Source organism: Cotesia glomerata, linkage group LG9, assembly GCF_020080835.1.
Source record: "Cotesia glomerata isolate CgM1 linkage group LG9, MPM_Cglom_v2.3, whole genome shotgun sequence".
NCBI classification, from domain to species: domain Eukaryota; kingdom Metazoa; phylum Arthropoda; class Insecta; order Hymenoptera; family Braconidae; genus Cotesia; species Cotesia glomerata.
The window spans coordinates 6,324,840-6,347,292 of NC_058166.1; the positions used below are offsets into that span (position 1 = coordinate 6,324,840).

Here is a 22,453-nt window from a genome sequence, read left to right on the forward strand (position 1 = left end):
CTTCATGAGCGAAACAATGCGATGTTTATGCAAGTTATTCTGAATCAGACATTCAAATACGACTGCTTATCAACCACAAAGTAACGGATCAATTGAAAGGATCCACCAATCGCTAACGGAGTATTTGAGATACTTCATCGATAAAAGCAGGGAATGGGATGACTGATTGGACTTTGCAATGTTCTCTTACAACACATCGGTCCACGAAGCAACTAACTACACACCTCACGAGTTAGTATTCGGAAGAAGAGCACTAATACCGTCCGAATTTTCACTGGGAGCGGATACTGCTGGCAAAACGTATCACGACTACCTAACAAATTTAGTTGATACGTTGGAAACGACTCAAAAACTAGCTAGAGACAATTTGGAAAAAGCAAAAACGAAATCCAAAGAGTACTATGATCGAGGTACAAAAGAAAGGGTCTTCGAAGTAGGTATGAAAGTTTGGCTTTTAAAGGAACCAAGAGCAGATAAAATGAAATATTATTATGAGGCCCCATACGAAATAACTAGAGTGTGTGAAAATAACAACGTTGAACTTAATATAAGAGCAAAGCCTCGAGTGGTACATCAGGATAAGATCAAACTCACAAATTCAGCCCCAGACTCAGACTCCGAAGGCCCATTACTAAATATTGATTCCGCATAAATACAATTCCCCCTCCCTAGTAATTCGTTGAAAGAAAGGAATTCTATGTCAACAGATAAGAGCAAACCAATAAAAGAGAGAAAGATCAAACGAACAAGTCATGGACACCAGGACCATGAACAGAAGGATGATTACGGCAATCATGGACGAGGATACAAGAGAAATGGAAGACATAATTCAACGCCACGGGCTTGGATACGTCCCAGAATGGAATAATGGGCACACTCTTCTAGGGGTAGCGTTAGGAAAAGGGAGAGCTGACTCAGTAAAAACGCTAATCCGAACCGGTGCCAAATTGGATCAGCCGGAACTGAAAAATTCAAAAGTTCCACTATGCAAAGCTTTGAACCGAAGAATGATGGAAGAAGCTTGGCTTCTTGTACGCGTGGGAGCTCGGCTGGATGCCAACAACGATGAAAGCGAAAAATACCCCATACACGAGTTAGTTAGCAGTTTCGATGGTGGATTGAAGGACGATTGAAGGACGATTGAAGGACGAAGGCAAAAAGATGTTGGAGCATATGATCCGGGAAGGAATAGATACTCGGATCAAGAATGGGGAAGGTTTAGCGGCGATACACATAGCCGCAAAACAAAGGACGTGGGACCTGTTTAATATACTGGTGAAAGAAGGATCATCACTCGAGTCGGAGGACAATGAAGGAAAAACTGCGTTATTTTACGCTTTTGAAGGAAGGCAATGGGGCAAAGCCGTCAAACTGTTGCGACTTGGAGCGAAGGTAAATCACTCTACCAAAGAAGGAATGACGCCAATCATGGCGGTGTTCACAAAATCAATCAGGTACATATACGCAGGAGGAAACAACTGGAGCGACGAATACACAGAACTAATCAACATCGTAAGAATACTGTTAGTCTTCGGGGCAGAGGTAAACCGGGGTACAACAAAAGAGGGCATTACACCATTGCATATGGCCGCACATAGGGGATACGGGGACATAGCAGAAATACTACTATCATACTACGACATCAACATCACGAGCAAGAGAGGGGAAAATGCTCTCCAATTCTGTAAATACCCCAGGCAAGAGGAATGTATGCCAAAAGGGTATGTGTCAGGGATCCCAGACAATACGATAGATCATTCAACCCGGGAACATCGCGAAACACACAAATTACTCAGACTCTGGCTTCTAAAACTACGTGCTAAAAAAAAAAAGATAACGGAAGAATTTAAATCAGAAACACTAAACATCACGGAGGAAGAGGAATTCCTGGAAGACGAATTTAAAAAGGAGTTGACAAGAATGGAAAAAGAAGTTATAACGCGGCAGTGTGGAGAAAGAATAACTTTACGCGACGTTTGGAACGCTTCAACCGAACAAATGCGGACCTACAACAGGCAGAAAAAATTCGAGGAAATATTAAACAATGATACAAACATACAAGGTGACTTTAGAATCGAAATTGAAGGAAAGATAAGACTTGCAACAGGACGAAAGAAGGTGGAGAAACTGGTGAAAAAAGAGCTAGAAAAAATTATGTTCCTAAGACACCTACAGGACCATCAACTTGATAAGATAGTCGGCTACCTTGGGATAGGGGACCTAGTCCAAATAGCAAACCCACGAAGGAAGACCACGACCGAAGCACTGGGATATAAAAAACTTCGCGAGATGCTATTAACATGAAACAACAAAGTAACGCAGTAGTAGATAAGTGGAAAAATTTTTTTTTTAACCTTGTTCTTTAAACTATTATTTATATATATATAGATAAATGTGAAATCAAATTCCTTTAAACTGAAGGGAAGTTACACCACCCAAACATATAATTAACACAGCATGCGTATTAAGAACCTTATCCCTTTTCTTGTAGAAATCCGGCCGGTAATATTACATAATCATTAATAGGTCTAAGCTTACACCAATACCACGATAACTAACGCAGTAGGAGGTGTAATTTCTGTCCAGAATTTCTGAACAGTAAATACAGGAACGTTCAATTTAAAAACAAGAAAAAAAAAGAAAAAAACCAATGACTGAGTACATTTTAGAGATAAGCAAACAAGTAAATATTAGGTGGGCGCGGGTCAATCGGACCAAAAACGGTATTTAATAGGAATAGACCAATAATAAGATCTGACTGCAAAATAGTAATATGTTGAAAATTACTAATTTAGCAGCAAGAGTCCCTTGTTACCCCATTATTATTAAAATAAAAAATAAAAAAATTACACATAAATAAAAAGGATACGTATATAGGAGTGGCGATGGAGTCGAGTCGACACCGCGTTGAATCCGTGTGGCAGGCAGTGGCCTACACATCCGAACAACACAGCAGCAATTAAAATAAACCTGAGAAAAAAAAAATACAAATGTAATAAACAAAAAACTAAGTAAATAAGATACGGAGAATAACTCACCAATTAAAAACAGCAACACATCAGCAGCAGCGATCAAAGCAACAGCAGCGGCAACTCAGTAACAGCAACAGCAACACATCAGCAGCAGCAATCGAACAGCAACTCAGGAGCAACTTAGCAACAGCACAGCAGCGATCAAAGTGAACTTGAAAATATACTAATGCAATAAACGAAAAAAGAGTATAGGAAATAGGAAAATAACTCACCAACTGTAGCAGCAAGAAACTCAGTGACAGCCGCAGCAAACAACGATGAAACAAGAAAAAAAAAAAAAAAAAAAAAACAAACCCCAAAAACAGCAGCATCAACCCAGGAGCACCACCAACGAGTGGAAATAGAAAAGGAAGGACAAGGCAGACAGGAAAGAAAGAAAAACAGCCGTACTGAATAAAAAGTTAAATATATATTAAACAAAAATAATAAACACAAGAAAAAAAAAACTACAAATAAACATATAAACGAAGAAAATCAAAAATCCATAATTCTGAAAAAAAAAGAAGGAAAAATATATAAATATTAATTAAGGAATCGCTTTAAATGAAAATAATAATAGTTGATAAAAATAATACTAATAATAATAATGATGCTGATCTTCCATAAGAATGTCTATTAACTAAACAAAAGAAACAGACAAGAGCAATGGAAACGGGAGAAGGCAGTCACATGCCGAGGCAGCAAAAAGTCAAATAATAAGAGTATTCCCTTTTACAAAAATGGCCGTAGTTTCCAAGATATTCATTCAATGAAAAATTATATCATACCAAAATTGTAAATTATAATATTCCCTACAAATTTGTTTAAACATTGAGAGTCTACCTCCAATATTTCGGGAGATAAGACCGAAAGATAAGTAAAAAGTCAAATAAAAAGAATATTTCCTTTTACAAAAATTGCCGTATCTTCGAAAATAGTAATCCGAAAAAAAAAAAAAAATTTATATCAGACCGAAATTGTAAATTATAACATTTCTTACAAAACGTAGTTGAACATTGGGAGGCTACCTCCAATATTTCGGGACATAAGACCGAAAGATAAGTAAAAAAGTCAAATAAAAAGAAAATTTCTTTTACAAAAATTGCCGTATCTTCGGAAATAATCATCTGAAAAAAAAAAAATTATATCAGACCGAAATTGTAAATTATAGTATTCCCTACAAAACTTAATTAAACATTGGGAGGCTACCTCCAATATTTCGGGAGATAAGACCGAAAGATAAGAAAAAATCGATTTAATAAATTAATAGTAGAAATTAATTATAATTTTGGGAAATATTATAATTTTTATAAAGTAAAATTTTAATCAAAGAAATTAATTATAATTTTTAAGGAAATATTATAATTTTTATAAAGGAAATTTTTAATCTATTATAATTTTATAAGTAAATTTTAATAGATAATAGTTTTAAGAAAAAATTATAGTTTTAATAAATAATCTTAATAGAAATTCTTACAAATACTTACAAAAAAAAAAAAATGAAAAACCAGGATAATCCAAATGGGAACTTCACAAAATTTTCACAAACCACAAACAAGTTCAAACAAAAAAAAAAAAAAAAAAAAAAACAACGATTACAGAACTCACAAGGGAACGGAGGGTATAGAATAAATTTTTACAAAAAAGTGTAATATTGAATATAATGGAACTGCACAGTACGGCATCCGAGCGGAAACTAATGAGATAATCCGCAAGTGGGGGAAACTGGAGCTTATCAAGCATTCCAGAGCGCGAGATAAGCAATTAGATGCGACAAATTGCATAAGAAAATTTAATAGAAAAGAAAATTATAATAATTGTTTTAAAGTTTAGTTATTATAAAATATAAAGATAAAGATAGATTAATAATTATCGGAAACAATATAATTTTAATCATTAAGTTAGGGTTGGAAATTTTAAAGAAATATAAAACGTATACTTACTCAGATATAACGATATATATTTACACATATCACTGAGTCTCGCTGTTATACACTACAATAAAGAAAAATAGTAGGAATTGGATGGACTTAATCGGGAAATTAACAAAGGACAATTAATTCCTTGCAAAGGAAAATTATAGGAAATTAAGAAAATTTTTTTTGCTCTTATATTAAATTGCTCGGAAAAAAGAAATTCTGAACCGAAAAAAAAAAAAAAAAATAATAATAATAATAATCAGTAAGTAAATAAACGAACATAACACAAATTTGACTATATATACTAAAATATATTTTATATGAATAATATGAATAATAATTATAATTATAATAATAATAATAATTATGAAAATATATATAATAATAATAATAACGACACTATGCCTCGTTTACGTTCACCAAGTCGAGGAGGCCATACGCCAGGTGAATGATAGGGATCATATCACCCGGATAGTAGTGAGGGGAACGGAAAAGCTCCGGAGAAATTTCGCCAAACAGCAGAGCTTGAGTTCTCCGGAAACGGGCACGATTGTAATCGTCAATCATCCCTCGGAGAGCAATGGGCATCGGAATCCGGGATAGGGTCCGGAACTGCGCCAACAAGTAGACCTCTCGTTCAGGACGGGGCCCATCCACGACCAAAGCGTGGAGGATCTAGCACATGGCTAGGAGGTCCTAGGAAAAATAATTACATGATTATTTTATTTTTCTCTCCCTCTAGTTTATATACAGATAAGATTATAAATCAAGTAATTATTTTTATAATTTAGAGTTTATTATTATTATAATTTATAATTAAAATAACTAATCAAACTAATTCTTATGACTTACCTCGTCAGATCGAGATGCAACTCGCACGCAGGTCAGAAAATAATCGGTCCCGAAGAAAGTCATGATTTTTTTTTCTTCACAACAAAATTTTTCTTTCAACAATAAAACTTTGACACAGCGGAGGTGTAGTCACTATAGATGCAGTGAGCGTTATGAGCAATTAGGAGATGAATAAAAATCACGGAGTGTAATGCCAATAAGAAAAGCGGAGTCAGCATGGGGAGGTTGCGATCTCTTTTCTTTTCTTTTCCTTTGTCACTTGACAATTAGATTTTTCTTTCTTCTCTTTTTATTAAGGAATGTACTCAGCCATTGGTAATATGAATATGGTTCAAAAATAATGATAATAAGAGTATTAATTAAAATAATCATTAAATTAAATAATAGTATATTTGTATTATAATATATAAATAATAGAAAATAGTATAAAGTACGATTGTTGTTTCATGGGAAAGAGGAGAAATGGAAATATTATTGGCAAAAAAAAAAAAAAAAAAAAAAAAAACCTGCCGATCCTACAAGATAAGAAAATAAAAATTTTTTGCCATTAGATAAATTTTCAGAATTAACATGAAGTTCGAAAACTTATTACTAAACTTATTATTAATGCTGCTGGTCATCCCAATGATGCAAGCATTAATAGGATATGACTGCGGGGGGATTTCAATGAATGTAACGACAGTGTCAGCAGTCACAGTAGGAGAGTGCATCATTCCACTAAAGAGTCCAACAGAGAAGGCAATAACACTGCAGCTGCTGCAGCTAGCAGAATTCGGAAATACAAAAGTGAGAGAATGCAGAATAGAAGTGAATAGAGTAATAAAGTACTGCGGTTATTGGTATCACGCATTCGTGGTAACAAATGGAAGAAGAGAATACATATACGAGTTAGATTATAGACAATGTAAGAAATTACAGGAGGATGCGAGTTTAAGGATGAGTGATTACAGATTCATAGAAGGGGTAAAAAGGAACAGCACAGATTACCGGACCATAATGCTAGCTGGGAAAACGACAGTAGATGGAAAATGCACAGGGGTTTCTTACAGCGACCCATTCAGAACGTGGGACGGAGTCATCGTGGAAGCAACCATCAAGATAACAATAAAAAATTATAACGCAACCATTGAACGAGCAAGTAATAAAGTAATACTGGTGAGCGGATCAAGATGCGATTGGGCGGAAGGAGAATGCACCGATCACTCTGGAAGCTATGCCTCATGGGAAGTTATAAGGGATGATTCATGTACAACCAATCACCTCACGTTATATGAAGGACTAGGATTAATATTATCAGGTGAACCGGGAGAACCTGAAATCTACACCATAAATACCGAGGAGATAACTTTTGCCCTGCCGAAAAAAATGGAAAAAGATATTTGCGGTTATAAATGAATACAAACAGAACACCCAAAATTATTAATTAGAATATTGAAACCAGGAGAACAAGTACCGAAAACACGTCCGATTGCAACACAGGATTTGGATATTTTCACATACATAAACTCAAAGTTTATTTATGTAGAAAAACACATCAAGCGTCAGATGAAAGCTCTATCCAGGGACATATTATTACATAAATGTGAAGTAGAGAGGCAAGTAATTTCCAACGCACTTATGTTTTCCGGACTTAAACCAGAAGAATTTGCTTATGCTATAATGAAAGGCCCAGGATATTATGCTAACCTTGCCGGTGAAATAATATATTTGATAAAATGCGTGGCAGTGGAGGTAATATTAAGAAGAACGAAGGAATGTTACCAGGAATTACCGGTAAAATATAAGAACGAGAGTTGGTTTTTAACCCTTAAATCCAGAATGCTGATCAAAGAAGGGACAATAGTGGACTGCAATCAGCTTTTGGCAATAGGTTGCGAAGTTGATGGGGCATGGATTGTTATGAAACCTGACTTTGAAGACTCAGTTAGACCACAAATTCTGAGCCCATTAACAGCACCTACATGGGGTTATGAAGATCTGGAGTACCTGGCAACAAGCGGAATATATACGGAAAAAGACCTGGAAAAATTGAGAAACAGGATTATGCTACCATTGGAAACACCGGTTACTGTAAACACTATAGTAAGAGGAGCAACGGGAAGAACAATCTCGGGAAATTCAGGACTATCCATGGCAAAATTTATTGATGAAGCAGATATTGAAAACTTCGCGAAAAAACAATGGGACAAATTTTGAGGAGGATTTCTAATATTTGGAACAGCGAGTGCAGGATTAATCGGAATAATTATGGAACTAAAATTATTAAAAATAATGATCGACACAGCGGTCCATGGATACATGCTCCATAGGGTATACGGTTGGAGCTTGTATTTATTAGGAGCAATACTTTCCTCCGTAACGCACTTATTAGTACATCTAGCCAAAGAATCACTGGAGAGCGGTAAGAAGAAGACAGGAAAACAGAGAGGCAAACAGGAAGAAGTCGAAGGGGAAAGCATAGAATTTTAAGGAAGAGTTAAAATTCTCTAGCATTAAGATTATATGAAGATATACATATATAGATATAGATGAATAAAAACAAAAAAATTGGGTTAAAAATTTATAATAAAAAAAAAAAAAAAAAAAGAAAAAGAAAAACGAGGGAAGGGTGTGTATTGCTTACACTTATTGTTATTCCAGTGCCTTGATGGAGTCAGCTCAAGGGTCGCAGTCGAGGATCATTGCCCTGGACAACAGAAGAGGAATGTATTCAATGGACCTCGGGGAATATCGACCATTTGCCCGCAATCAAGGAATAATAACGTTTTGGGACCTCGAGGATGAAAATAGAAGAGTTAGTTTACTGGAGGAGAAGTTAAACAAGGTAACAAGAGGAGAAACTAACAGCCAATATAAATAATGGAGGGAACGGATCGGACGCATGAGGGCTCGGATACGTGTCAGCAAGACTCGATGTATGATGAGAGAGACAGTTACCACCCCCGAAATACTACGATACAATCAAGAAATCTGGAAGGTTAAGAACAACGAAGAACAGCTTAGAAGAAGTGAAGTAGGTGAATGGACAATAAATTCCAATCAGGCAAAAACTGGAATAGGAAGTGGGACCACATGGGAAGAAATCGAGGCTGCAATGGTACTGTTAGACAAAAGCACTGCGATAGTGTTGTTTGTCGCTCTCGGAGCATACGAGGGTAAAACGATCCGTAATTTATATCTACCAGTTATTATGAAAAACGCATTGGAAAAGATTTTGGAGGAAAATGGTAACTTGGACGTGATTACAGATATGAATAGTGACGGAATAAAATTATTATTAGAAATTGTGGACATCGAGGTGATAATCTTCCAACAACAAATAATTTATCGATACGTAATTCCGTTGATACAAAAAACCAGTTTCAGATTAATTAGGCATTATTCTTTCCCGACACAATTATACTCCGCAACAGGATTTGGCGCCATAATCAAGCCAACTACATCTTTCACCGCAATCAATAATCAAGGATACACACCCTTGTCATATGAAGAAGTAGACTCATGTCAGACGATCGAGGGTCGACTTTTTGCCACCCAACCAGCCATTATAAGGACACTGAATGGCACTGAAGGATGTGAAGTGAAGTTGTATAAAGGTATACGGGATATTCAGTTGAAAAAATGTGATTTAAGAGTAGTGAAAATTAATGTGACGATTTGGACGAAACTAATGGGAATTAACGCGTGGTTATTTATCACTTCTGAAACAACCTCTGTGAATATGACATGCGAAGCCAACAAGACCACGGAGCTGGAACTGCAAGGAACGGGAGTGATTTGGATGGCACCCGGATGCGAAGGAATGTCTGGAGAGAAGAGATTCATCACCGCACGAAAAGCACAGCCAGCCACAAAAATATCCGAAGAAATTTTGTCTTGGCCAAATATCAATCAAGAAATAGAAGAATATGCTCGAGACAACCAAATCAATCTAAATCAAGTATTGGAAGAAATAGCAGAGAAAAAGGAAATATCATCGACAGGAAGTGTGGAAGGTATAAAATTTCACGAAGTTAAGGATGCGATCAGCCGAAATAATCTGAAATCAAGCGTCCATACAGCATCATACGGAACGAAGAATGTTACGCTATACACTTGCATCGTAGTCACATTACTAGGCAGCACCGTATTTTGCGACGTAGTAAGGCGCGTAATGAAGAGGCGTAAAAGGCTGAACAATAACCACAACGAGGAAGAGACACCAAACCTGGAAACTGCTCAGGAAGTTGCAGTTATCACAACCATCTTTAACCAAGGACACCAACATCAGGGTACGGACAACGAGTTAGAGGAAATCGAACTGCCTATCCAGCCAGCCTGACCCCACGGGGTTAGTAAGCAGCCAAAGAAGGCAGTCAACAACTGGGATTACCGAACAATGCGATTCTGATAGGAAAAGAAGCCGTCATCGAAATCCAACCTTTTTGACATCCCCAACCCATCCCCCTTTTTATTTTCAGGACTCAGCGGTGATCTCTCGAAAGGAATCAACTCAGTACATTCCACGGATCACGGACCAATTAGGAGCAGCGACTATCATTATTTTATATCCGTTAAATTGTCGGGTTCAGATATAATTATTGTTACTCTCATAAGTATACGTAAGTAATTTAGTATGTAGAGATGTCTCTTAGCTATCATAAATACATAATAACAGCCGCACGGTAATGAGAATGAGAGGTCATATACCTAACACCATTCAGGAGAATTGCTTCCTTTTTCTAGCCGGGGGAGCCTGTGACGGGTGGGCCTACCCTCCCGTCTATATCTCGATACTAAATCTACATCTGAAAATCGATATATTAAACGGTCCAACTTGCCCTCATGAAATAGGAACTCTCGTCTTCTGTGATCGGTCAGCAAGATTAAAACTTACTTAGAATCGCGAGGCTTCTACGAATTGGACATGCACGTGGTGCTGAAACGACAGTTTATCAATGGTCATTTAACAATACCTGGCGCATCAATACCGATTTTCCGCTGATTCAGGGAACATAAAAGTAGTTAAGTTAATCCGCGGGCGTAATAATATGAGTACTTTTCGCGGATTAACACAAGCTTGGCGCAAGAATACAATAATCGGCAACGCCCGTGACGAAGGATATATAAACTCGATCATCCAGGAGACGCCAACTTTTGCGTCACCTACAGTCAGTCAGTCGATTAGTCTTTCCGAATCTATATCGAGTCCGAATCTATATCGAGTCCGAATAATAGTACCGAGCTTAATTGTCTAAATTAGACTCTCATTCTCATTGCTGCTACATCTGTCTCCGCTATAGAATCATTGCGTTTTGCTGTTAAATTGATCTTAATATTGGAACTGTGTTTTATTGTGAATAATTAGTTTGTATAAGAGACTCTCAGGGCCATTCAGGGTAACTCCCATGCTTTGGGGACGCCAAATAAACAATCATTAACATAATTCACCTTTATTCTTCATTCGAGAAGCGACCCACACCCTTTTCTATCTAATAAATAAGTTCCTGTGAGATACTAAGTTAGTCCGGATGTCTGATACGTAAAAGGTATAAGATCCAGGAGTAAGCCCACACGTAACATAAAGTTAAATTATTTTTCACAGAATTGAATGTGTCCTTATTATTATTATTTTTTGATTCAACTATAATAGGAGGTATGACAGTATTAGATTTAACTGCTTCAGAGTAACTTTTAATATCATGTGATTTAGATTTTAATAAATCTCTCATGAATTCATTATTTTTAACCAGTTCATTATTCAGCTGTTTTAACAAGTCATTTTCAGTTCTAAGTGTATCTATGTCTGATTCATTTACAAAACTATGATCCTTGTCCTTGGCAGAGCTAAAAGACGAATTATTGCACTTTTCATTTCTGAGTAATTCTTTCTCATGTAATTTCACTTGTGCAATAATTTTTCTTGTCTCCTCATTTAGTGTGACTGTATTATAGTCAGTTTTCGAGATTAGATCATCCGCGTGGTGTTCGGGACAAATAACAAACATTTCACTGACATATTGACCCTTTGTGTATTTGTTGAAATCACGTTCATGATAAACATTTTCACAAATTAGACAAATCACTATTTTAGGCACTTTGAGATTCGAGTGACACTTAAATATTTTCTCACTATTATTTTCACGATCTGTAACTTCCGCCATATTGAGATATATAATTTTAATGATTTAATTTGTATTTAAGATATTAATTAGTGTGCAATCATATGGCGACACTAATATTAAAATCAACGTGAATCAGTCACTACGTGACGTCAAAAACATATTACTAAATTTTTGATCATCATCGAAACACCTCGCACAAAGACTGCAGTAAACGAAGGATCGCCAATAGCGCACAGCTACAGGAGTAACAGCCTACTGACTGTAACGCAAGCCAAGAAGCCTCTGCAGCTCACACATTTAACTCGTACACACACGTACACACACACACACGTACACACACACACACACACACACACACACACACACGCACACACACACACACACACACACACACACACACACACACACACACACACCATTCGCTATGGACATGGGAGGAACAACGCTGACGTCAACAAGGGCCCTGCGGTATCTAGGGGTAATGATAGACGAGAAACTATCTTTCCGTGAACACCTCGACAGTGCATGCAAGAAAGCCAGCAAGACTGTGTCTAGCCTAGCACGAATTATGACCAACACCATGGGACCAAGAACAAAAAAGAGAAGAGTTCTTCTAGAAGCAGTCCACTCGGTACTGCTTTATGGAGCGGAGATATGGGCAGACATATTAAAGCAGAAGACCTACCGGCGAAAGATCGCAGCAGTACAGCGGCGAGGCGCTCTCAGGGTTGCCTGCGCCTACCGCACAGTTTCCGAAGCGGCTGTATTGGTCATTGCAGGAGCCGCGCCCATCGACCTATTAGCGTTCGAAAGAGCAAAACTCTATGACGCTAAAGACAGTGATGATAACATGAAGGACGCAAGAACGAGGATAAAGGCGGAAACGCAGCAAGAGTGGCAGGACCGATGGACATCGGGAGAGACGGGCAGATGGACGGCGCGCCTGATCCCAAACATCAACGTCTGGCTCTCTCGGAAGCACGGGGATACGGACTGTGTCCTGACCCAGCTATTGACGGGACATGGGCAGTTCAATGCCTATCTTTTCAAGATGGGTTTGCACAGCACACCAACGTGCAAATACTGCCCGGATAAAATCGACGACTCCGAACACACATTCTTCGAGTGTGCTCGATGGAAGGACTACAGAAGAAACACTGAAGAGATCATAGGCACCAGGCTCTCCCCCTCAAGCCTGGTGACCTATATGATCAAACAAGAGGAAAACTGGTCAGCTGTTGCAGTTTATGCACAGCACCTCCTGAACGACAAAATCGCAGAAAGGGACCAGTAGCCAGGAGTAGGCGTCGTGAGACGCAGCACGACTGGATTGAAGTAATGCTAACGCGGTTCCAATCCAGTCCTCCCCGTACCATCTAGGGGAGAGGGGAAGAGGAATGTTTTTTTTTAGTGGGTAAAAATCTCCACACTACCGACTATCGATATCTGCCGGAAGATGGGCGGCAGAGTTAACGATACCGGTGTCTTTTGAAGATCTTTTTTCGTACCTCTTTATAAAAAAAAAACACACACACACACACACACACACACACACACACACACACACACACACACACACACACACACACACACACTTATAACCCACACGTCTACACACCCATACAGAATTTACTTTACTTTTTATTTATAGGAATTTTATAACAATATAATTTGTAACGGGTGTTTATGCCTGTTCGTTGGCCCTTTAATTAATTTAATAAAATATAACAATACCTAGCAAAAATGATTCTAAATTAGCAAGGGCGCCACCAGGATTTTGTATCTCGGTTCCTGGAACCGGAAACCAGAGCTGAGCTTATAATCTACAGGGAGAAAGAGTGGAGGAAGGGGACCTGAAAGAAAGAAATTTTTATTCAACAATGGTACTAAAAATTTATTAACAACAAAATAAAATAACAACTTTTTCACTCGCACGTACACTGACTCACTTAAGACTAACTTAACACTACGACTTATTACTACCGAGGATTCCGGGCTAAAACCGACGCCTCAACTTAACTTAAGTAGCCAGCAAAGCACCTCGTACAGAAGCTAAATTCCTTATAACTAACAAAAATTCTTAATCCTACAGTACCCTCATATGGAGCGTCTATACTGCAGTTTCTAACTAAATCGCGCTGTCCACCGGACCCTCACGCTCTATCAAAATTCTTAATCCTGACGGTACCCTTTTATGGAGCGTCTATACCGCAGTTTCTAACTAAGTCACGCTGTCCACCGGACCCTCACGCTCTTAGACTGTCTGAACTACTCTACTCGGTAAAACATCAACAAGTATAGAATGTACACACTCACACACACATATCCCGCACGATCTTCACACACATAACCCGCTCACACACACACACTGGCTCTACTTAACTTTTATTTTTGACTTATAAAATTAAACTCCAAAAATTACAACATTAATTTTTATCAAAATTTTCAGTCATTAGCTCGCAATTAAATCGTAAACCATTTTTACAACTAATAATTTAATTTTCAAAAAATCTACACTAAACACCGATGCTTGAATTTATTCCAAATTATCCACGAGTTTAATACTCAACATTAAATAAATTTTTAGGAACAATATTATGACCCAAATTTTACTTTTTGTATTTGAGTATTTTAGTTTATTTTTTATTAATTACTTAAAAATTGATAGAAACAATTATTGTTATTAGTGCGGCGACTATTATTTAATTATTGTATTTATTTAGTTAATAATTTTATATTATTGTTACTGAAGGTATGATTAAAATTAAGAAATTAAGCGTGTGAGAAATTATTACGAAGCCGAACGAATTAATTGTAAAAGAAATTAAAAGACTGGGAAAATTATTCTAAGTTCCGAACAAGATTTAGTATGGGAAAGCGATGAATGGATATAAAATGAAAGAAATGACGATTATTATTTTGTAAGAAATAATTTAGGTAAGCGAAGATTTTATAAGTCCCGAGGACAATTTAGTATGGAAAATCAACGAATGGATATATAATGAAAGAAATTGCGATTAAAATAATAAAGAATTGTGAATTTGACGAAAGGAATGGATAGAGAATGAAGGAAATTACGATTAAAATAATAAAGAATTGAGTTTGGAAAATAAAAACTTAGAATTTGGCGAGACGAATAGATAGAAAATGAAGGAAATTACGACTAAAATAATAAATAATTATTTTTGAATGCTAATTCGAGGGCACCGGACAGGTGTCTAAAACGACCCTTCCGGTTCGTTACAAGAGAGTTGGGGGAAAAATGATAAACGCCAAAATTTGGCTCGATAAAGCAAGCAGTTCTTTCTCGGGAGAATTACTCGGGCGAATACTCTTCACCAAGTAATTCCAGAGGATGATACTCTACCTGGAGTCTGACCAAGGCCCAGATAAGTATCATGAACCGACCGGATGAAAGTGCTTCTCCCCGTGCCGAAGCCTTCAGCTGAGGTACGGTAGGTGCTCATAAGCCGTGTAGGTGGGGGCGAAGAGGACACTCTCCATTCGCTCTCGGGGTAGAGGTTTAGGCCCAGGGGTGACGGCTAGTCTCCTGGGGAAGCGGGGAACCAGCTCTTGAAGTTTAGTTCGCGATTTTGACGCTCACGACGAGTGAGAGTATGTGTGAGAGGATTTTGTTTTGTAAAGACCAGTTTTGATTACCGACGGAAGGTACGCGTGCGTTTACCGACGTAATATTATTGTGTTGTTTGGTTGATTTAGTTTTGGGGTTTTGATATAACCTAAAATTGTACCACGTGTGTTTTCTTCGTTTACTTGTAATCTTTTTCATTTATTTATTTAATTGATTTTGATAAATAAATTCTTTATTTTGACTTTATCATAACCTGTTTTGACATTTTGAATTTATTTATTTAGACTTAGTTATTTATAGTTTATTTACAGTTAATTGAGTTTTGTTTTGACGTTTATTGTCGGTTTGATAACAACCCCCTTTTGACCCTGGAATTCGGCGAGCTTCAGATTCGAGCAAGGGGGCGTTTGTGTCGCAGTATTGTTTCGTTAGTTTAATTATTTTTTTTTAAACACATCAAAAATTACCCGTTACAATATCGACGCATAAATTTATTTCAATTCAACTCGTAATTGATTTTTTAAATTTTGAATAAATTCTTAAGAATATTTCTTTATAAAATTCTAACTACTTTTCTGGGACTTAATCCACGCCGTTAAATATTTTTATAAATAATTCCAATAAAATAATACTTTTAATTTTCAATAGTTCAATATATAAAATGACCACGTGGAATTTTTCGATTTATAAATAATTAATAAATTAATTTGTCTCAATATAAAATAAATTCACGAAAAATTATCCACGGGTATCCAATCTTAATTGCCTCGAAGTTCAGTAGCCAATTCTCAATAAATAAAATATTTTTAAATAATTAAATAATTTCCAATAACAAATTATATTAATAAATGATAATTCAATTGTTAAAAATTGTAATGATAGTCCAATTGTTACTTTTGTATTTTCTGCGTAATAAAATTCACAAGGAATTTGTGTGCTCAAAATGGACGCCGTTGTTCGTAACTGCGTAGCAAATATGACCTCGGGTATGCGACCGACGCATGACCGGTCGTGAGCCGCCGATTGGAATGATTCTAGATATTCAGAAATTAAATTAATGTTTTATTAATGAAGTAAATTTATTTAAACCAATCTTAAGATGTTAATAATTATAAACTGGCCAAATTAATAAATTAATTACTCACGACTTCCAAACCCAAAAGGTCTAGAACACTCCTCGGGCATAAAATCTCCCAAGAGGAATGCTCACAATGCTAACGAATCAAATCAATTAAAATAATTAATAATTATTGAACAAATTATTATAAACGATTAAATTATCAAAATTTAATTAATAATGAGAAGTAGTAAAATTGATGAGCCGGGTATACGACCCCCTTGGCTCATCAAAAATGTGAAAGTCTCAATACCTGGTTAAATTTGTGCTGAGGAAGCTATTTGTTCAAAACTGGCTTACTTCTTGGACCTTTTGGCTGCTGATGTTGTTGAACTGAGCACTGCACTACTTCTAACTCACCACAGCTACTCAACTGACCAAGAAACCGAAAATTTCCCCCACTTAATGCTAATGGGTCCCGAAGACCGAGACGCGCCAGTGCTGCGTCGAATAATTATCATGCGTGATCGGTTTTACCGATACAGGGTAAATTACCCTGTTACAAATTCAAGAATAATTTCAATGAATCTCCACTAAAAATATCCAATCATTAGCTAGCAATTAAATTACAAAATATTTCCAAAACTAACAACTTAATTTCATTCAAAATTTGAACTGAATTCGAGGCGTAAAATCGTTCTAAATCGATATCCTGAATTTAATATTCAACCATAGTAATTAAAATGAATTTTTAAGAATATTTATCATATAATTCTACCATAAGTTCTCGGAATTATTATCCACGCTGGTAAATAATTTACAAAGAATTTTCAATAAAATGACAAAGACAACTAACTAAATAATTTCCAGAACTTAAATTCAATTCAATAAATTATATACGTAGAATTATTTCAGTCTAAATACATAAATACGTATTAACTATCTCGACATCAAAATTAATTACCAAAAGAATTTCTACGAGTAAATCAGTCTTGAATGTGCCGTAATATCAATAATAATATTGCAATAAATAACATTAATAAAATTAAAGATGAATATCGGCAAATGAGGACCACCATATGTGGACAATTTTTTTTATTATTCTTGCCAACGTTTCTTCAAAATTTTCGACTTCTTCAAGGCTCTACAATAAAAATCTATACATTAATAAAATTAATTAAGTAAATTGGCGTAAAATATTCAATATAAATCACTGACACGAATTTGTGTACTTAAAATGGACACCAAATATTCGTTAGTACTTAATCGTTTTGACCTTGGGTACGGATTATCTACGTAGCAAAATTTAACCGACACTTGACTAGGATTCGTGAAAAGGCAATGGATTTTCATGAAAAATTTACCTTTGGTTTTTATAGAACTAAATTGTTCAGTAAGATTTGTACAACTCAAAACCATTTTCCGATGTTTAATAATTTAATAAATAACTGAATGAATTAAATTTAAATAAAATAAATTCTCAAGAACTTTTCACCACAAGGTCTCTGAGTGACGCTCGGGTAAAAATCTCCTTGAGGGCCACTCAGCACCGACTAACGAATACAAATTAAATAAAGATTAAACAATTCTTGAATTATTAAGAATTAAATAACTAATAAATAGTATAATAAGAGGAGAAGTAAACCTGGTATCAGGTAAACCGCGGTCCACTTCTAGCCCACAGAGTAATATTTGATACATTGATGAATAACACGTCGAGCTAACTCACTGCTTGAGATTGAAGTCCTAGTTGTTGATGATGGCTTCCTTCGACTGATAACTACTCCGGGGATCGGTCCTTCTTTTCTTCCGTGGCACACTGTTCGGCGGTTAGACCACTTCTCTCCTTTGCAATGCACGGCTCAACTGTAATAACCCAAAACTACCCCCTCCTACACTCTCTCTAGGCCGGAAGATCGAGACGTGCCAGTGCTGCGTCGAACAATTATCGATATCGGGTGACATCGATTTAGGGTAATTTTACCCGGTTACAAATGAAAATATTTCACAATAAAATAATGACTCGACATCCTCAAGACTGTACATTAAAATTCACTGACTCTATAAATATAATTCACTTATTTAGTAAATATAATAATCGCATTTATTTAGCTAATAGCTACAATTGCAAATATGTCAGAAAGAAAGATGTAATATTTACAAATAATTTTTACATTTCGTCAACAATTAACACTTTATATACAATGAGTTTTAATTTCTAATCTCAGTAGTATGTAAATCTCACTCATAAAAGAACGTACTTGACGATATGTCTGCTGACCGCTGGGAGACAAACTTGACGGTGAATGGACGCTGGGAAAGAATTCCTGTAGTTGAAGTTGACAAACCTACGGGGTAGTACGGCACCGACCTCCTGGCCTCCTGGCCAACCAGAGAACACCTTACAGACCATTCCAACAGGACCTGGTCTGGCTCTTCTGTTTTCCAATGAGGATTGACGCCTGTCCACCCGCTCAACTATCGCCGACGCGTCCCAGGTGTTGTGCGTATTAGCAGCGATGTCTTCGAGTCAACTGGCTCGTTTGGCTGCCGACGACGGAAGAGAGCGAGCAGAATCGTACTTTTTGTTCAAAGTGCTCTCTTACCACCTTCACTTGGTCCCAAACTGTAGCTCTCGCGCTAAAACAGAGTTTGCCAAAGCAACACAGTACGGCCAGATAACTTGTTCAAGTATACATTTAGCCTTGCCAACCACCGAGTACCCTTGTGTACAAGTCCGAGTATGACGTTGTAATTGAAACTGAAACCTTCCGATTACAATATGTAAACGTATTTTATATATTTACTTATAATTCCTGAATATAACCTACTGATATATTAAGTTCTTATACTGGAGACACAACAGTTGTATATTCTATACATCTTAATATACTGTGTATTTTATACTTTAACATGTATTTGAAATATATTTTTATTATATTAATAAAATATATTAAATCATATACTGAATTTCGCCGAATATATTACCCCATATAACTGATATAGTTTCCCATATATTATCATCATATATTTTTTTTCATACGGGAAGCGAGAGGTAAACATAGATAAGCGCACATACGAAAAGTATGTGTGGTGGCTTACATTCAGTTTAAGAATTACTTTTTTTTTTTTAGGTCATCGCGGGAGCCCGCATCTATCACACTCTCTATCGTGGTCAAGACAAACTGACGTAACTTCAAATGGAACTATGTTTGCAAAAATATGGACTCCAGAAGATCCTCGAATTTTGAAAATCACCCATACTGCTTATTTGACAAGTGAAAATGCTAATATAAGAATTTTACGTTCGAACATTAATCAAAAATATTCACGTAATAACATCATTGATACATGTGAATAGTTATTTCTCGTCCGCATGATTTGAGAGAGTTACTAAATAAAACATTTTTTATCATTGTTTATGTTGCTTGTGTTCCGATATACTTCTGTATTTTAAGAAATTTGAAATAATTTTTTTTAAGTTATACTTTTTTAGGCGAATTAAGAAAAAATTATGAGAGTGAATTTTTATGATGCGCGCGCAGCACCGTCACACGAAAATCTACATGTTAAAGCTGCCCGCAAACCACTCATTGAGTCTCGAAAAAAAGCTACCAATAAAATAAAAATATTTTTTTTATTTTTTATTATTATAGTTTATTGCGTTAAACATATACAGGAATGTTTTTGCAAGGGGGTATATAATATAAAATTTCGGATACAAATAGTACAATGTAATTCAGATAATACAATACAAAATAATAGATATAGAAATTTTCCCATTTAAAGACGTAAAAAGTTGTAATAAATAGAGTTCTGACTATATAGTAACAAGCAAAAAATAAAAATAAAATTAAATAATATAAAAATTTATCTAAACCTCAAAAACTTTTTTTTTTTTTTTTTTCTAGTTATAGAAGTTAGAGAAGTAGAGCCCATGCTCTTTGATGTAGTGACTTTGATAGAAAATTGATGATTGCATGTATAGTTTTCAAGTCCAAAGAAGAGAGAATGTCCGGAATTTGGACATTGCCATGCATTAGGTCTTGTAAATACTGGGTCCTAGGACTAGCAAAGTGTGGACAAGTAGTCAGTAGGTGCTCTATGGTGTCCGGGGCTTTTAGGTTGCATAATTGGCAAGTGGGGTTCCGACCAAATCTTGATAGGTGCTTGTTTGAAATTAGGAAGCTGTTGTATATATTGGACAGTCTCAATTGTGCTATTAATCTTTTGCTGCTAAATGGAATTCTCATCAGTAGGTATCGGGCAGGAACTCGCTGGTCAGGCAGTTTCAACGAGAACTCAAGAGATTTCGAGCTTTTTGCTGCACTCATGTCATTTCCTAGTAAGATGGTTTGGTATCGTTTGAGAATCAAGTCCGTTTTGGCTTCCCATAATAGTGGGTCAGTAGATTCAAGCAGCTCGGAGGCATCGCATTCTGTCAGGAAAGCTCTAAGCTGAGAGGCCCAGTTGAACGGAGAGGTAGACGTAATGTTTTTTGCCAGTTTGAAGAGGCGTAATAAACACATTTCGCGCAGACAATTCTCCTCAAATTTAAGAGTTTTGATTATCCAACTCCAGGTACATGTCATCGCTTTCAGTGCTACTGGTTCGAGTCCAAATTCAAGGCGTACCGCCCAATCAGCCGTATTTCTGGGAAGTTGAAACATCTTCTTAAAAAAATAAGTTTGAGCTGTTTCCAGTGAGTTCCTGTACCAGAGTCCCCAGGCTGGAATGGCGTATAAAAATACAGACGAAACCATGCTGTCGTATATCTTGACATGAGCATTCCACGAGTCACATTTGGCCTTAGCTAGCAATGCGATTGTCGCGCCTGAAGCACTTTTCGACTTGCTGGTAGCAGCGTGTAGGGCAGTTAAGCATCTGGTTGAAGTGGATACCTCGACTCCAAGATATGTATAGCTTTTAACTAGTTCTAGGCAGGAATTCTTGTATGTCCTGTAGCAATTTGGGCAATCCTGGATTCTTCCTGCAGCTTTGAAAACAAGAATTTTCGTTTTTGTTTTGTTGACTGTTAACTTGTTCAAGTCATAATATTCTTCAAGAGCTCTCAGCTTTCGCTGGAGATCTATGTGTGAATGCAAGAAGATCACGGTGTCGTCTGCATACAGGAGCATGAGAATGTCGACCACTCCGTTGATATCTAGGCCATAGAGTCCTTTCGAGCGGAAAAATTGCTCGAAATCGTGCAGGTACAGGAGAAACAGGTCTGGACTTAGAGATTCTCCTTTTAAAACACCTTCAGTAACTTCAAAATCATTTGAAAGGCCTTCTTTGGTTCTGACCTGCATAGACGCCTGATCGTATAGTGACTTAATTGTGTTGATAATTGGAGCTTAAATTTAGGGCTTGTAGCTTTTGCCAGAGTCGCCCATGAGGGACAGAATCGAAAGCTCTTTGAAAATCGACAAAAATTCCGTAAATTTCTCTTCCATCATTGTGTCGGAATTGAATTTGGATGGCACTGAGGAGAGTGAAAATTGCGTCTGTGCAACTACGACCCTTTCTAAAGCCTATCTGCGAGTCAGGTAGAATCTTTTCTTTGTCCGCCCAAAGAACCAGCCGCTTTTTCAAAATGTTCGTGAAGATTTTAGTAATTATATGGACTCGAGCAATCCCACGGTAGTTATTTGGGTCGGTTTTATCGCCTTTCTTGTGAATCATCGTCAGCCAAAGCTTGGCCCAATCTTTCGGTACGCGTTCCTCGTAAAGCACTTTGTTGAAGAGGGCAATAAGTAGATCTTTGTGCTGCGCCGACAGATTTTTAAAGAGCTCATTTGTTAATAAGTCAGGGCCAGTAGCTTTGTCAGTTTTCAGCTTGTTAAGTATGGAGTTAAGCTCCGGTATTCAGATTTCCGCATCTAAAATGTCATTGGCATTGCAAGCCGATAAATAGG

General features: G+C 36.6%; 1 protein-coding gene across 1 annotated transcript; it reads left to right on the forward strand.

The window, feature by feature from the left end:
* The first annotated feature begins 1,161 nt into the window (after positions 1 to 1,161).
* LOC123272171 (ankyrin-1-like) lies at positions 1,162 to 2,304 on the forward strand. Its single transcript, XM_044738870.1, has one exon. The coding sequence runs from the start codon at positions 1,162 to 1,164 to the stop codon at positions 2,302 to 2,304; it is 1,143 nt and encodes a 380-aa protein (XP_044594805.1).
* Positions 2,305 to 22,453: the final 20,149 nt, after the last annotated feature.

Coding starts and splice junctions, on each gene's coding strand:
- LOC123272171 (XM_044738870.1), top strand. CDS start 1,162: ATGTTGGAGCATATGATCCGGGAAGGAATAGATACTCGGATCAAGAAT.